The 18,166-nt window shown below is 42.7% G+C and overlaps 1 protein-coding gene across 3 annotated transcripts in view; it reads right to left on the bottom strand.

Annotated features, from left to right (window-relative positions):
- Positions 1-7,536: 7,536 nt before the first annotated feature.
- LOC133652159 (oxysterol-binding protein-related protein 7-like) overlaps positions 7,537-18,166 on the bottom strand; it is a 98,445-nt gene continuing 87,815 nt past the window's right edge. For all 3 annotated transcript variants that reach the window (XM_062050588.1, XM_062050590.1, XM_062050589.1), the window contains 2 exons: positions 10,751-10,873; positions 7,537-7,914 (listed from right to left, as the gene is read on the bottom strand). In XM_062050588.1, coding sequence (XP_061906572.1) covers positions 7,809-7,914; positions 10,751-10,873 — 229 coding nt within the window. In that variant the 3' untranslated portion in view covers positions 7,537-7,808. The remainder of the gene's footprint in view (positions 7,915-10,750; positions 10,874-18,166) is intronic.

The following is an 18,166-nucleotide window of genomic DNA, read 5'->3' as shown; positions in this document are numbered from 1 at the left end:
TTGGAGAACACGTCCACCTTCATGTCTCCAAGACTGGACTTGGAGAACACGTCCACCTTCATGTCTCCAAGTCCTTGGAGAACACGTCCACCTTCATGTCTCCAAGACTGGACATGGAGAACACATCCACCTTCATGTCTCCAAGACTTGACTTGGAGAACACGTCCACCTTCATGTCTCCAAGACTGGACATGGAGAACACATCCACCTTCATGTCTCCAAGACTTGACTTGGAGAACACGTCCACCTTCATGTCTCCAAGACTGGACTTGGAGAACACGTACACCTTCATGTCTCCAAGACTAGACTTGGAGAACACGTCCACCTTCATGTCTCCAAGACTGGACATGGAGAACACATCCACCTTCATGTCTCCAAGACTTGACTTGGAGAACACGTCCACCTTCATGTCTCCAAGACTGGACTTGGAGAACACGTACACCTTCATGTCTCCAAGACTGGACTTGGAGAACACGTCCACCTTCATGTCTCCAAGACTGGACTTGGAGAACACGTACACCTTAATGTCTCCAAGACTGGACTTGGAGAACACGTACACCTTAATGTCTCCAAGACTGGACTTGGAGAACACGTACACCTTCATGTCTCCAAGACTGGATTTGGAGAACACGTCCACCTTCATATCTCCAAGACTGGACTTGGAGAACACGTACACCTTCATGTCTCCAAGACTTGACTTGGAGAACACGTACACCTTCACGTCTCTATGACTGGACTTGGAGAACACGTCCACCTTCATGTCTCCAAGACTGGACTTGGAGAACACGTCCACCTTCATGTCTCCAAGACTGGACTTGGAGAACACGTACACCTTCATGTCTCCAAGACTTGACTTGGAGAACACGTACACCTTCATGTCTCCAAGACTTGACTTGGAGAACACGTACACCTTCACGTCTCTATGACTGGACTTGGAGAACACGTCCACCTTCATGTCTCCAAGACTGGACTTGGAGAACACGTCCACCTTCATGTCTCCAAGACTGGACTTGGAGAACACGTACACCTTCATGTCTCCAAGACTTGACTTGGAGAACACGTACACCTTCATGTCTCCAAGACTGGACTTGGAGAACACGTACACCTTCATGTCTCCAAGACTTGACTTGGAGAACACGTACACCTTCACGTCTCTATGACTGGACTTGGAGAACACGTCCACCTTCATGTCTCCAAGACTGGACTTGGAGAACACGTCCACCTTCATGTCTCCAAGACTGGACTTGGAGAACACGTACACCTTCATGTCTCCAAGACTTGACTTGGAGAACACGTACACCTTCATGTCTCCAAGACTGGACTTGGAGAACACGTCCACCTTCATGTCTCCAAGACTGGACTTGGAGAACACGTCCACCTTCATGTCTCCAAGACTGGACTTGGAGAACACGTCCACCTTCATGTCTCCAAGACTGGACTTGGAGAACACGTACACCTTCATGTCTCCAAGACTTGACTTGGAGAACACGTACACCTTCACGTCTCTATGACTGGACTTGGAGAACACGTCCACCTTCATGTCTCCAAGACTGGACTTGGAGAACACGTCCACCTTCATGTCTCCAAGACTGGACTTGGAGAACACGTACACCTTCATGTCTCCAAGACTGGACTTGGAGAACACGTACACCTTCATGTCTCCAAGACTTGACTTGGAGAACACGTACACCTTCACGTCTCTATGACTGGACTTGGAGAACACGTCCACCTTCATGTCTCCAAGACTGGACTTGGAGAACACGTCCACCTTCATGTCTCCAAGACTGGACTTGGAGAACACGTACACCTTAATGTCTCTATGACTGGACTTGGAGAACACGTCCACCATAATGTCTCCAAGACTGGACTTGGAGAACACATACACCTTAATGTCTCCAAGACTTGACTTGGAGAACACGTCCACCTTCATGTCTCTATGACTGGACTTGGAGAACACGTCCACCTTCATGTCTCCAAGACTGGACTTGGAGAACACGTCCACCTTAATGTCTCCAAGACTGGACTTGGAGAACACGTACACCTTAATGTCTCCAAGACTGGACTTGGAGAACACGTCCACCTTCATGTCTCCATGACTGGACTTGGAGAACACGTACACCTTCATATCTCCAAGACTGGACTTGGAGAACACGTCTACCTTCATGTCTCCAAGACTAGACTTGGAGAACACGTCCACCTTCATGTCTCCAAGACTGGACTTGGAGAACACGTACACCTTCATGTCTCCAAGACTTGACTTGGAGAACACGTACACCTTCATGTCTCCAAGACTTGACTTGGAGAACACGTACACCTTCACGTCTCTATGACTGGACTTGGAGAACACGTCCACCTTCATGTCTCCAAGACTGGACTTGGAGAACACGTCCACCTTCATGTCTCCAAGACTGGACTTGGAGAACACGTACACCTTCATGTCTCCAAGACTTGACTTGGAGAACACGTACACCTTCATGTCTCCAAGACTGGACTTGGAGAACACGTACACCTTCATGTCTCCAAGACTTGACTTGGAGAACACGTACACCTTCACGTCTCTATGACTGGACTTGGAGAACACGTCCACCTTCATGTCTCCAAGACTGGACTTGGAGAACACGTCCACCTTCATGTCTCCAAGACTGGACTTGGAGAACACGTACACCTTCATGTCTCCAAGACTGGACTTGGAGAACACGTCCACCTTCATGTCTCCAAGACTGGACTTGGAGAACACGTACACCTTCATGTCTCCAAGACTTGACTTGGAGAACACGTACACCTTCACGTCTCTATGACTGGACTTGGAGAACACGTCCACCTTCATGTCTCCAAGACTGGACTTGGAGAACACGTCCACCTTCATGTCTCCAAGACTGGACTTGGAGAACACGTACACCTTCATGTCTCCAAGACTGGACTTGGAGAACACGTACACCTTCATGTCTCCAAGACTTGACTTGGAGAACACGTACACCTTCACGTCTCTATGACTGGACTTGGAGAACACGTCCACCTTCATGTCTCCAAGACTGGACTTGGAGAACACGTCCACCTTCATGTCTCCAAGACTGGACTTGGAGAACACGTACACCTTAATGTCTCTATGACTGGACTTGGAGAACACGTCCACCATAATGTCTCCAAGACTGGACTTGGAGAACACATACACCTTAATGTCTCCAAGACTTGACTTGGAGAACACGTCCACCTTCATGTCTCTATGACTGGACTTGGAGAACACGTCCACCTTCATGTCTCCAAGACTGGACTTGGAGAACACGTCCACCTTAATGTCTCCAAGACTGGACTTGGAGAACACGTACACCTTAATGTCTCCAAGACTGGACTTGGAGAACACGTCCACCTTCATGTCTCCATGACTGGACTTGGAGAACACGTACACCTTCATATCTCCAAGACTGGACTTGGAGAACACGTCTACCTTCATGTCTCCAAGACTAGACTTGGAGAACACGTCCACCTTCCTGTCTCCAAGACTGGACTTGGAGAACACGTCCACCTTCATGTCTCCAAGTCCTTGGAGAACACGTCCACCTTCATGTCTCCAAGACTGGACTTGGAGAACACGTCCACCTTCATATCTGCAAGACAGGAATTGGAGAACATGTCCACCTTCATGTCTCCAAGTCCATGGAGAACACGTACACCTTCATATCTCTAAGACAGGAATTGGAGAACACGTCCACCTTCATGTCTCCAAGACTGGACTTGGAGAACATGTCCACCTTCATGTCTCCAAGACTGGACTTGGAGAACATGTCCACCTTCATGTCTCCAAGACTGGACATGGAGAACACGTCCACCTTCATGTCTCCAAGACTGGACTTGGAGAACACGTCCACATTCATGTCTCCAAGTCCTTGGAAAACACGTCCACCTTCATGTCTCCAAGACTGGACATGGAGAACACATCCACCTTCATGTCTCCAAGACTTGACTTGGAGAACACGTCCACCTTCATGTCTCTATGACTGGACTTGGAGAACACGTCCACCTTCATGTCTCCAAGACTGGACTTGGAGAACACGTCCACCTTCATGTCTCCAAGTCCTTGGAGAACACGTCCACCTTCATATCTCTAAGACAGGAATTGGAGAACACGTCCACCTTCATGTCTCCAAGACTGGACTTGGAGAACATGTCCACCTTCATGTCTCCAAGACTGGACTTGGAGAACACGCCCACCTTCATGTCTCCAAGACTGGACTTGGAGAACATGTCCACCTTCATGTGTCCAAGACTGGACTTGGAGAACACGCCCACCTTCATGTCTCCAAGACTGGACTTGGAGAACACGTCCACCTTCATGTCTCCAAGTCCTTGGAGAACACGTACACCTTCATTTCTCCAAGACTGGACTTGGAGAACACGTCCACCTTCATGTCTCCAAGACTGGAATTGGAGAACACATTCACCTTCATGTCTCCAAGACTAGATTTGGAGAACACCTGGAGAACACCAAGACAGGAATTGGAGAACACGTCCACCAACACAGTCATGTCTCCATGACTGGAATTGGAGAACACGTCTACCTTCATGTCTCCAAGTCCTTGGAGAACACGTACACTTTCATTTCTCCAAGACTGGACTTGGAGAACACGTCCACCTTCATGTCTCCGAGACTGGATTTGGAGAACACGTCCACCTTCATGTCTCCAAGACTGGACTTGGAGAACACGTACACCTTAATGTCTCCAAGACTGGACTTGGAGAACACGTACACCTGCATGTCTCCAAGACTAGATTTGGAGAAAACGTACACCTTAATGTCTCCAAGACTGGACTTGGAGAACACGTACACCTGCATGTCTCCAAGACTAGATTTGGAGAAAACGTACACCTTCATGTCTCCAAGACTGGACTTGGAGAACACGTACACCTTAATGTCTCCATGACTGGACTTGGAGAACACGTCCACCTTCATGTCTCCAAGACTGGACTTGGAGAACACGTCCACCTTCATGTCTCCATGACTGGACTTGGAGAACACCTTCACCTTCATGTCTCCAAGACTAGATTTGGAGAACACGTACACCTTCATGTCTCCAAGACTGGACTTGGAGAACACGTACACCTTCATGTCTCCAAGTCCTTGGAGAACACGTACACTTTCATTTCTCCAAGACTGGACTTGGAGAACACGTCCACCTTCATGTCTCCGAGACTGGATTTGGAGAACACGTCCACCTTCATGTCTCCAAGACTGGACTTGGAGAACACGTCCTTCATGTCTCAAAGACTGGACTTGGAGAACACGTCCACCTTCATGTCTCCAAGACTGGACTTGGAGAACACGTCCACCTTCATGTCTTCATGACTGGACTTGGAGAACACGTCCACCTTCATGTCTCCAAGACTGGACTTGGAGAACACGTACACCTTCATGTCTCCAAGACTGGACTTGGAGAACACCTTCACCTGCATGTCTCCAAGACTAGATTTGGAGAAAACGTACACCTTAATGTCTCCAAGACTGGACTTGGAGAACACGTACACCTTAATGTCTCCAAGACTGGACTTGGAGAACACGTCCTTCATGTCTCAAAGACTGGACTTGGAGAACACGTCCACCTTCATGTCTCCAAGACTGGACTTGGAGAACACGTCCACCTTCATGTCTCCATGACTGGACTTGGAGAACACGTCCACCTTCATGTCTTCATGACTGGACTTGGAGAACACCTTCACCTTCATGTCTCCAAGACTGGACTTGGAGAACACGTACACCTTCATGTCTCCAAGACTGGACTTGGAGAACACCTTCACCTTCATGTCTCCAAGACTAGATTTGGAGAACACGTACACCTTCATGTCTCCAAGACTGGACTTGGAGAACATGTCCACCTTCATGTCTCCAAGACTGGACTTGGAGAACACGCCCACCTTCATGTCTCCAAGACTGGACTTAGAGAACACGTCCACCTTCATGTCTCCAAGTCCTTGGAGAACACGTCCACCTTCATTTCTCCAAGACTGGACTTGGAGAACATATCCACCTTCATGTCTCCAAGACTGGACTTGGAGAACACCTTCACCTTCATGTCTCCAAGACTAGATTTGGAGAACACGTACACCTTCATGTCTCCAAGACTGGACTTGGAGAACATGTCCACCTTCATGTCTCCAAGACTGGACTTGGAGAACACGTCCACCTTCATGTCTCCAAGTCCTTGGAGAACACGTCCACCTTCATGTCTCCAAGACTGGACTTGGAGAACACGTACACCTTAATGTCTCCAAGACTGGAATTGGAGAACACATTCACCTTCATGTCTCCAAGACTGGATTTGGAGAACACGTACACCTTCATGTCTCCAAGACTGGAATTGGAGAACACATTCACCTTCATGTCTCCAAGACTAGATTTGTAGAACACGTTCACCTTCATGTCTCCATGACTGGAATTGGAGAACACGTCTACCTTCATGTCTCCAAGTCCTTGGAGAACACGTCCACCTTCATGTCTCCAAGACTGGACTTGGAGAACACGTCCACCTTCATGTCTCCAAGACTGGAATTGGAGAACACATTCACCTTCATGTCTCCAAGACTAGATTAGGAGAACACGTACACCTTCATGTCTCCATGACTGGAATTGGAGAACACGTCTACCTTCATGTCTCCAAGTCCTTGGAGAACACGTCCACCTTCATGTCTCCAAGACTGGACTTGGAGAACACGTCCACCTTCATGTCTCCAAGACTGGACTTGGAGAACACGTCCACCTTCATGTCTCCAAGACTGGACTTGGAGAACACGTCCACCTTCATATCTCCAAGACTGGACTTGGAGAACACGTACACCTTCATGTCTCCAAGACTGGACTTGAAGAACACGTCCACCTTCATGTCTCCAAGACAGGAATTGGAGAACACGTCCACCTTCATGTCTCCAAGACTGGACTTGGAGAACATGTCCACCTTCATGTCTCCAAGTCCTTGGAGAACACGTCCACCTTCATGTCTCCAAGACTGGACTTGGAGAACACGTACACCTTAATGTCTCCAAGACTGGACTTGAAGAACACGTCCACCTTCATGTCTCCAAGACAGGAATTGGAGAACACGTCCACCTTCATGTCTCCAAGTCCTTGGAGAACACGTCCACCTTAATGTCTCCAAGACTGGACTTGGAGAACACGTCCACCTTCATGTCTCCAAGACTGGACTTGGAGAACACGTCCACCTTCATGTCTCCAAGACTGGACTTGGAGAACATGTCCACCTTCATGTCTCCAAGACTGGACTTGGAGAACATGTCCACCTTCATGTCTCCAAGACTGGACTTGGAGAACATGTCCACCTTCATGTCTCCAAGACTGGACTTGGAGAACATGTCCACCTTCATGTCTCCAAGACTGGACTTGGAGAACACGTCCACCTTCATGTCTCCAAGACTGGACTTGGAGAACACGTCCAACTTCATGTCTCCAAGACTGGACTTGGAGAACACGTCCACTTTCATGTCACCAAGACAATATTATACATTAAAATTTAAAAAACAGACAAATAATCTTATCAAACATTTTATTTCAAGTGAGGACCATTTGGTGTTAAAAGGACTAAGTGGAGGGTCTCCAACATGAACAATCATGAAGGTCCCTCACATATTTGAGATGAAGACTTCTACAAGTCCAACAACAAAGATTATATGTCATGAAGAAGTTGGTCATAGGTTCTTGAGGCACATCTAATGATTTGCCATTAAACCTCAGACTCCATCTTGGCAGCAGCAACATTACAGAGTCACTAATCACAGAGAAATGGTTCTTTTGTCTTTGGTCTTCACCACAAGATTAGGTTGTCACTCTTAGAAAATCCTGGATCTTCACGGACCTTCCAGTAAGTTCCATTGTAGATCCAAACTTCCTGTCCAGCATCTTTCTCCTTCCTGAAAACACATTTGATATATTTTAATATCTACTTCTTATAAACATGTATTTATATTTAATATTGTCTAATATCTACTTCTTATAAACATGTATTTATTTTTAATATTGTCTAATATCTACTTCTTATAAACATGTATTTACATATAATATTGTCTAATATATACTTCTTATAAGCATGTATTTATATTTAATATTGTCTAATATCTACTTATTATAAACATTTGTATATATTTTAAAACAGGTGAGATGGTAGACATCACATCATTGGCTGATAGAGGACCAATCAGAGCACTGAGTTATGTGTCCTGTATGCTGATTGGCTGACAATCACTCTTTGATCAATAATCTAACCTTTATGAAAATAGGAATTTATTTGTCCTACAAACCTTCCATGGATTTAGTTCCCAAAGTCAAGAAGAAGTTTGCCGAAGGAACGTTAATAAATTTTTTAGGTTACCAAGATTTACCTGAAGAATCTGCAGTAGTAATAGAAGTAATAATAATAATATAATTGATATTATTAATAACAAAAATAATAATGTAATATTAATTATAATAATAATTGTTAATAATACAAATAATAATAATAATAATGATAGTAATAATAATAACAATAATTGTAATAATAATAGTAATAATAATAATAATAATGAGGACTTTAGAAACTCTACAGAACTTTTTACAGGTTCAGGAACTTCACTCCTGTGGTACACCAGGACTGACCAAACTAGAGACCATGACTAGAGACAGGCTAGATAAAGATTAGAGACAAACTAGAGACAGACTAGAGACTTACTGGAAACTAACTAAAGACAGACTGGAGACAACCTACAGACAGAATAGAGACAAACTAGAGACAAACTAGTGACAGAATAGAGACAAACTAGAGACAGACTACAGATTTACTGGAAACTAACTAAAGACAGAATAGAGACAAACTAGAGACAGAATAGAGACAAACTAGTGACAGACTAGAGACTTACTGGAAACTAACTAAAGACAAAGTGGAGACAGAATAGAGAAACTAGAGACAGATTAGAGAGAAACTAGAGACAGAATAGAGACCAACTAGGGGCGGTATAGCTCGGTTGGTAGAGTGGCCGTGCCAGCAACTTGAGGGTTCCAGGTTCGATCCCCGCTTCCGCCATCCTAGTCACTGCCGTTGTGTCCTTGGGCAAGACACTTTACCCACCTGCTCCCAGTGCCCACCCACACTAAATGTAATTTAGATATTGGGTTTCACTATGTAAAGCGCTTTGAGTCACTAGAGAAAAGCACTATATAAATATAATTCACTTCACTAGTGACAGACTACAGATTTACTGGAAACTAACTACAGACTGATTAGAGACAAACATCGAGACAAACTAGAGACAGAATAAAAACAGACTAGAGACGGACCAAAGACACACTGAAACAGACTACAGATTTACTAGAGACAGACCCGAGACGGACCAGAGACAGACCCTGACTAAAAAACAGGACTAGATGTTTGGTCCTGGTCTTTAGGAAAGCACATGTGGGACACTGGATGAAGACCTGACCTGAAGAAGACAGACCCTGACTAAAGACCAGGACTAGATGTTTGGTCCTGGTCTTTAGGAAAGCACATGTGGGACACTGGATGAAGACCTGACCTGAAGAAGACAGACCTTGACTAAAGACCAAACATCTAGTCCTGGTCTTTAGGAAAGCACACGTTGAACACTGGATGAAGATAGACCCAGACTAAAAACCAGGACTAGATGTTCGGTCCTGGTCTTTAGGAAAGTTCGGTCCTGGTCTTTAGGAAAGCACACGGACACTGGATGAAGACCTGACCTGAAGAAGACAGACCAGAGACAGACCCTGACTAAAAACCCGGACTAGATGTTTGGTTCTGGTCTTTAGGAAAGCACACGTTGGACAATGGATGAAGACCAGACCTGAAGAAGACAGACCCTGACTAAAGACCAAACATCTAGTCATGGTCTTTAGGAAAGCACACGTTGGACACTGGATGAAGACTTGACCTGAAGAAACACCCTGACTAAAAACCAGGACTAGATGTTTGGTCCTGGTCTTTAGGAAAGCACACGGACACTGGATGAAGACCTGACCTGAAGACCTGACCTGAAGAAGACTGACACTGACTAAAGACCAGGACTAGATGTTTGGTCCAGGTCTTTAGGAAAGCACATGGTGGACACTGGATGAAGACTTGACCTGAAGAAGACAGACCCTGACTAAAGACCAAACATCTAGTCAGGGTCTTTAGGGAAGCACATGATGGACACTGGATGAAGACCTGATCTGAAGAAGACAGACCCTGACTAAAGACCAAACATCTAGTCGTGGTCTTTAGGAAAGCACCTGGTGGACGCTGGATGAAGACCTGACCTGAAGAAGACAGACCCTGACTAAAGACCAAACATCTAGTCGTGGTCTTTAGGAAAGCACATGGTGGACACTGGATAAAGACCTGACCTGAAGCAGACTGACCCTGACTAAAGACCAGGACTAGATGTTTGGTCCTGGTCTTTAGGAAAGCACATGGTGGACACTGGATGAAGACTTGACCTGAAGAAGACAGACCCTGACTAAAAACCAGGACTAGATGTTTGGTCCTAATCTTTAGGTAAGCACACGGACAATGGATGAAGACCTGACCTAAAGCAGACTGACCCTGATTAAAGACCAGGACTAGATGTTTGGTCCTGGTCTTTAGGAAAGCACATGGTGGACACTGGATGAAGACCTGACCTGAACAAGACTGACCCTGACTAAAAACCCAGACTAGATGTTTGGTCCTGGTCTTTAGGAAAGCACACAGTGGACACTGGATGAAGACCTGACCTGAAGAACCGTGGAACGTGTTCCTGTCCTAGCTTGGCCATCTCCTTCCTTCGCTCTCTCTGCTTCTCCTCCACTTGGTCCTTCTTCCTGTCCGCCTCTGCAACCTGGCCCTCCTCCAACAGCCTGGTGGACACACACATCCACACTTTTATAAACACTAGACTTCTGTGGCATCTCAATTATGCTACTTCATGAACTTCATGTACTGTAAAGTTCAAATTTCAATGACAATAAAAAGGAAGTATAAGTCTTATCATTTATTGAATATAACTATTTATTAGACATCATTATTTTTATTTCATATAATTATTTATTGAATATAACTATTAGATATATTTTATTTTATATAATTATGTAATTATTCTATATAATTACTTATCGGATATAACTTATATATTTTATTTTATATAATTATTGAATATAACTATTAGATGTAATTTTTTTTTTTTTTATATCATTTTTATGTAATCATTTCATATAATTATTTATTGGATACAACTACTAGATCTTTGTTTTATATAATTATTTGTATGTAATTATTAATTTTATATAATTATTTAATACAACTATTAGATATTATTTTATTCATCCACACATCTTTAACTCTCCTATAAACACTAGACTTATGTGGCATCTCAATGATTTTACATCCTTTATTTTTTATTATTTTATATAATTATTTATTGAATATAACTATTATATAATTTTTTTTAAATGTAATTATTTTTATGTATTTATTTATTTTATACAATTGTTTATTTTATATAACTATTATATAATTATTATTTTTATGCAAATATTTAATATAATTATTTATTGAATATAACTATTAGATATAATTATTTTATTCATCCACACATCGTCAACTCTCCTTTAAAAAATACTAGACTTCTTTGGCATCTCAATGATTTTACAGCATTTATTTTATATTATTTAATTTATATAAATATTTATTGAACTAATTATATATAATTATTTTCTTTTTGTATATATATTTTATGTCAATATTTATTTTGAATTATTTATTGAATGTAACTATTAGCTATATTTATTTTATTTTCATATAATTATTTTTATATAATTGATATTAGATATATTTTATTTGTATATTTTTTATTGAATACAACTAGTAGATATAATTATTTTATTTTTTATATAATTATTTTTAAGTAACTTCTTTTAGATACATTTTGTTTTTTTAAATGTTTAATATAACTATTAGATATTTTATTTTTATATAATAATTTTATATAATTTATATTAGATATATTTTTATATAATTATTTTATATATTTATTTAATACAACTATTAGATATAATGATTTTTTGTGTAATTATTTATTTGATATAATTACTTATTCCATACAACTATTATTAAAAAAAAATGTTTTAATTATTTTTATATAATTATTTATTTTATATAATCATTTATTATATATAAATTATACTTTATATAATTATTAAATATAAATATCTAATTATAGCGAATAATTATTCACTGAATGTGTAAACATGAAGAAAATAAAAATATCACTCTGGTATGCGTCATATATTTATATTACCCTTGGTATCGACACTTCCGATACATGGATGGATCCTTCCTCTCCAACACTTATTTCATCTTCTCTTTGACTATCATTAATATTACTTTCATGGTAATAATTCATCTAAAACTTCTTAAACTTTACTAAACACTTATTTCTTCTCTTTTCATGCTAGCTTAGCAATTAGCATGCCTGCTCCCTCTTCCTCAGTCTAACATGTTTGGCCACTCCTCCAGTGATAATAAAACATGTAAGACATGGGCGCTAATTATTCATTTCTCATATGATTTGTAGTTCCATCACAAATCAGCGTTCATACATGAAGAAAATTACATGTTTGGAAAATTACTTTTAAAAAGTACTCGTTACTTTACCAAAAAAGTAATTTAGTTGCTAATGGATTTACTCTCTACTACATGTAATTAATTACTGGGGAAAGTAATGTGTTGCTTTAAAAACATACACGAGACGTTTCATGAGAGCAGAGTGTGCACCTTTAAGAGGCGGTGCCTGTTGCCAAGTAACGTGTGACTTGAGCGAGAGATTATTTCAGCATGTTAGTTTAGCGACGGCAGTTTGCGGGCAGATCTGTTGAATATTTTCACTGGATTGAGTTAGCGCGATCTAATAAAGAGACAGAATGTGCTTCCCTGGCTGTAGTTTCCTTGTCTAAAAATTGGAGGATTAAATCATTGATGTGTTGTTCATATTTCCCTCGCAGTAGTAGTAGTAGTGAGTATTGGAAGATTCAATCATTGATTAGTTGTTCATTATTCCCTCACAGTAGTAGTAGTGAGTATTGGAGGATTTAATCATTGATTGGTTGTTCATTATTCCCTCACAGTATTAGTAGTGAGTATTGGAGGATTAAATCATTGATTGGTTGTTCATTATTCCCTCCCAGTAGTAGTAGTAGTGAGTATTGGAGGAATCAATCATTGATGTGTTGTTCATTATTCCCTCGCAGTAGTAGTAGTAGTGAGTATTGGAGGATTCAATCATTGATTAGTTGTTCATTATTCCCTCGCAGTTTGGTTGATTGATTATTAGATGATTGCACAGTGAAGTACATATTCCGTACAATTGGCCACTAAATGGTAACACCCGAATACGTTTTTCAACTTGTTTAAGTCGGGGTACACTTAAATTGATTCATGATACAGATACTGTATATACTATCAAATATATACTAACATCATAATACAGTAATCACAAAAGATAATCATCAGAGTATATACATTGAATTATTTACATTACTTACAATCCGGGGTGTGAGATATGGAGGGGGGGGGGGGGGGTGGTGCGGGGGGGGGGGGGGGTTAGGTTTGGTTGGTATCAACACTTCAGTCATCAACAATCAACATCAACAATTGCATCATCAGAGAAATGGACATTGAAACAGTGTAGGACTGACTTGGTAGGATATGTACAGCAAGTAGTGGACAGAGAGAGAGATCAGAAAGTATAAGAAAAAGTGTCTACATTTGATTATTTACATTTGATTATTTACAATCCGAAGAGGTCTTATGTGGAAGGGAGGGTGTTAGTTTAGGGTTGTAGTTGCCTGGAGGTGTTCTTTTAGTGCGGTTTTGAAGGAGGATAGAGATGCCCTTTCTTTTACACCTGTTGGGAGTGCATTCCATATTGATGTGGCATAGAAAGAGAATGAGTTAAGACCTTTGTTAGATCGGAATCTGGGTTTAACGTGGTTAGTGGAGCTCCCCCTGGTGTTGTGGTTATGGCGGTCATTTACGTTAAGGAAGTAGTTTGACATGTACTTCGGTATCTGGGAGGTGTAGCGGATTTCATAGACTAGGCTCAGTGCAAGTTGTTTTACTCTGTCCGCCACCCTGAGCCAGCCCACTTTGGAGAAGTGGGTAGGAATGAGGTGTGATCTGGGGTGGAGGTCTAGAAGTAATCTGACTAGCTTGTTCTGGGATGTTTGGAGTCTAGATTTGAGGGATTTGGAGGTGCTAGGGTACCAGGAGGTGCAAGCGTAATCGAAAAAGGGTTGAACGAGAGTTCCCGCTAGAATCTTCATGGTGCTTTTGTTGACCAGAGAGGAGATTCTGTAGAGAAATCTCGTTCGTTGGTTGACCTTTTTGATTACCTTGGTTGCCATTTTATCACAGAAAAGATTAGCCTCTAGAATGGAACCTAGGTAGGTGACCTCATCTTTCCTGGTGATAACAATGTCACCCACTTTTATAGTGAAGACATTGGCTTTCTTAAGGTTGATGTGGGACCCAAATAGGACGGATTCCGTTTTACCCAAGTGTATGGATAGCTTGTTGTCAGCGAGCCAGGTGCAAATTCTACAGAGTTCAGCACTGAGGATTTTCTCCACCTGTGACTTGTTATTGCCGGATACCAGCAGGGCCGAGTCATCCGCAAACAAAAACAATTCACAGTCGCATGCTGATGACATGTCGTTTATGTATATTAAGAACAGTAAAGGCCCTAATATACTGCCTTGGGGGACTCCACAGCTTACTGAGAGGGGGGGGGGGGGGGCACGGTGCCGCTCACCTCTACCACCTGTTTCCTCCCCTCCAAGTAAGATTGCATCCAGCTCGATGAGGTTTTATCAAATCCGATTTCTCTGAGCTTATCCAACAGTATAACGTGGTTAACGGTGTCAAAGGCCTTCTGAAGGTCCAGCATGACCATGCCGCAGTATTTGCCCGCGTCCACCTCATGTTTGATGTGGTCGGTCAGATAGAGAAGGCATGTGTCAGTGGAGTGGTTAGTTCTAAAGCCGGATTGGAATTTGTACATGAGTTTATTAGTGGCAAAGTAACTATCGACCTGAGCACCTCGTCAGCTGAGACCATTTCTAATTTGAAATTGTTGTTGGATACTCCTAGCTTTCTGTAGAAGGCTTTAATGTGTTCTACACCAAAGCGACCTGAGTGGTGGGACAGCTTGTTGACTAGAATTGTGGCTATGCTGGTGAAAAAGGTGTTAAGTCTGCTTACTACCTCCATTTTGTCTGTAATGAGGGAGTCACCCTCCTTGATGTTGATGTTGGTTAGTCTGGTTTTAAGTTTCTGGCTGCAACCAGGAAGCTGGTTGTTAAGGATTTTCCAGAGCTCACGTGGCTTATTTGTGTTTTCCTCTATTTTGTCGGTAATGTACATTTTTTTTAAGGATTTAGTCAGGTTGGTTGTCTTATTTCTAAATTTATTGCATTGCTTTTTGAGTGTTGAAAGGAGTGATTTGAGGTTGTTATTATTGGGTTGTTTATCTACTTCGGTTTTGCACTTTTGGTATTCGGAGTATTTTCTGTCTGTCTTTTATGGCAGCTAATAGGTCCGGATTCATCTATGGTTCAGAGCGGGCTTTGATCCTGACTGTTTTCACGGGAGCCATGTCGTTTAGTATCATTAGGAACGCTGTTTTGAAGCGATCCCAAACATCATCGACCAGGTTGCTCGCGAGCACAGGGGACCAGTCCCACTCACCTAATTTTAGGTTGAAATTATCACTGGACTACTTTTTAAGGGATCTGGATTGGGCTGTTATGTGGTTGTTGGCTTTGGGTTTAGCTTTTTTTCGGGTGCAGAAGGTTAGATAGTGGTCGCTAAGACCACAGATCATGACCCCACTATTTTTTATTTTAGGCCGGTCTGAAGTGAGAATGAGATCTATGGTTGATTGGGTGGAATCACACACCCTTGTAGGTAATGTTATTAGCTGGGAAAGACCGTGTAGATTACAAAGCTTGCTGTCGGATCTGGAGACAGGTGCATCTCTGCGTTTAATATCTGTGTTCAGATCTCCAGTTATAATTTTCTCCACGTTGTCTACCCCAGCCAAGCACTCCTCGAGAGCCTCATAGAGGTCACTCTGATTAGGGGGTCTATATACAGTCCCTATCAGTACTGGCTTCGCGTTTTTAAAATTGATTTCCGCCCACACAGATTCAAGGGCATTGTGGTTGAGATCAGTGCGAGTTATGTATGTAATATCCTGGTGAATATACATACAAACACCCCCACCATGTTTATTCCTGTCCTTTCTGATAACCGAAAAGTTTTCTATCTCTATCTCTGAGTCAGAAACACTTTGATCTAATTTGGTTTCAGAGAAACACAGTATTTTTACCTTCTGGTTGAGGAACATTTCTCTGATTTGGTCGAGTTTGGTTCCAGAGAGGCTGTTCACATTAAGGTGGATGATGTGTAGCCCACTGGAACCAAAAAGAGCATCAGAGTCCGCTGTATAGTGGTAATGTCCAGAAAAAGGAGGGATGGCCATGTTGGTTGTTATTGAAGTTGAAGTTGAAGATGAAGGGCAGTCCAGTTCTCTGTTTTGATGTAGAGGCTTGTGGGAGGAGGAGGGGGAGGAGGGGGAGGAGGGGGAGAGTGGCCTATTGTTCGTCAGCCAGGTTTAGGGGAGGGGCATAGTTGGAGAGGGGGGCACAGGTAGCGGGGGCGGGTTTTTTTTCCCGCGGGTTTTGGTTAGGGGCAGAGTTGGAGAGGGGGGAGCAGGATGGGGGGGTTGTGGATTTCGCGGGCTTAGGTATACCTGAGAACAAAGACCAGATTTAGATGAAGAGGCCCCTGAATCCTGTATAGGCCATGGGTCCAGGCGCCGCGTCCCCGACCGTCAGGGACCGGGGAGAGGCCGTGAAGACCCCTGTTCCGCCGTCTCTACCGCAGACCAGGGTGTTGTTGTCGACAGTCACCTCCTTGTCCGTCGTCGCGCTGTCTGCCGCCGGACCGCTGTCCGCCGCCGGACCGCTGTCCGCCGCCGGACCGCTGTCTTCACCGGTGTCTGGGTCGTCATCCTCCGCCGCCGGTCCGCCGATCGCGTCGATGAACGGGGTGCAGTCCTCCATCGAGTCGCCGACCGCTGGAGCACAGGTGAGCTCGGGTTGAGATGAGCAAAAAGAGGCTGGCGTAGGTGGAGAGCTAATGTTTTTAGCATAGCTCTGACGAGGTCCCGTAGCTAAGTTAGCTACAATGGCGTCGTTAGCAGCAGCCTTGCTAGGCTTCGCCAGGCGGGACAGCATTAATCGGGTGGTTACAGGTCCAGGGTTTGGTTAGGTGTCTCCTGATAGTAGAAGTAATAGTAGTATTGTTGATCTTCGGTCTATCCTTCCAGTCAGGGGCATGTTTCTTCTGTTTCGATCTGCAGTTAAGCACGAGGCTATCACGTTAGCTCCGTAGCTAAAGTGCTTCGCCGATGTATTGTCGATGAGATAAAAATCACTGTGATTGTCCATTTCGCGTTCACGACTCTCATTTTCAATAGGGTAAAGTATCCGAGGTGGTTTAAAAAACAAATCCGTGATCCACATTAAAAAAAGGAGAAAGTGTGGAATCAAACGACCGCTACCGTGGGAGTGAAAAAAGATGCGACCGCTCCCCATGACGACTACTGCAGGCTGAGTAGTAGTAGTAGTGAGTAGTGTAGGAATCAATCATTGATTGGTTGTTCATTATTCCCTCACAGTAGTAGTAGTAGTAGTGAGTATTGGAGGATTCATTCATTGATTAGTTGTTCATTATTCCCTCACAGTAGTAGTGAGTATTGGAGGATTCAATCATTGATTAGTTGTTCATTATTCCCTCGCAGTTTTAGTAGTGAGTATTGGAGGATTCAATCATTAATTAGTTGTTCATTATTCCCTCACAGTTGTAGTAGTGAGTATTGGAGGATTAAATCATTGATGTGTTGTACATTATTCCCTCGCAGTAGTAGTAGTGAGTATTGTAGGATTCAATCATTGATTAGTTGTTCAATATTCCCTCACATTAGTAGTAGTGAGTATCGTAGGATTCAATCATTGATTGGTTGTTCATTATTCCCTCACAGTAGTAGTAGTGAGTATTGGAGGATTCAATCATTGATTGGTTGTTCATTA

Source organism: Entelurus aequoreus, linkage group LG06, assembly GCF_033978785.1.
Source record: "Entelurus aequoreus isolate RoL-2023_Sb linkage group LG06, RoL_Eaeq_v1.1, whole genome shotgun sequence".
NCBI lineage: Eukaryota > Metazoa > Chordata > Actinopteri > Syngnathiformes > Syngnathidae > Entelurus > Entelurus aequoreus.
The sequence above is the reverse complement of the archived record's forward strand: the minus strand, read 5'-3'. Positions and strand labels throughout refer to the sequence as shown.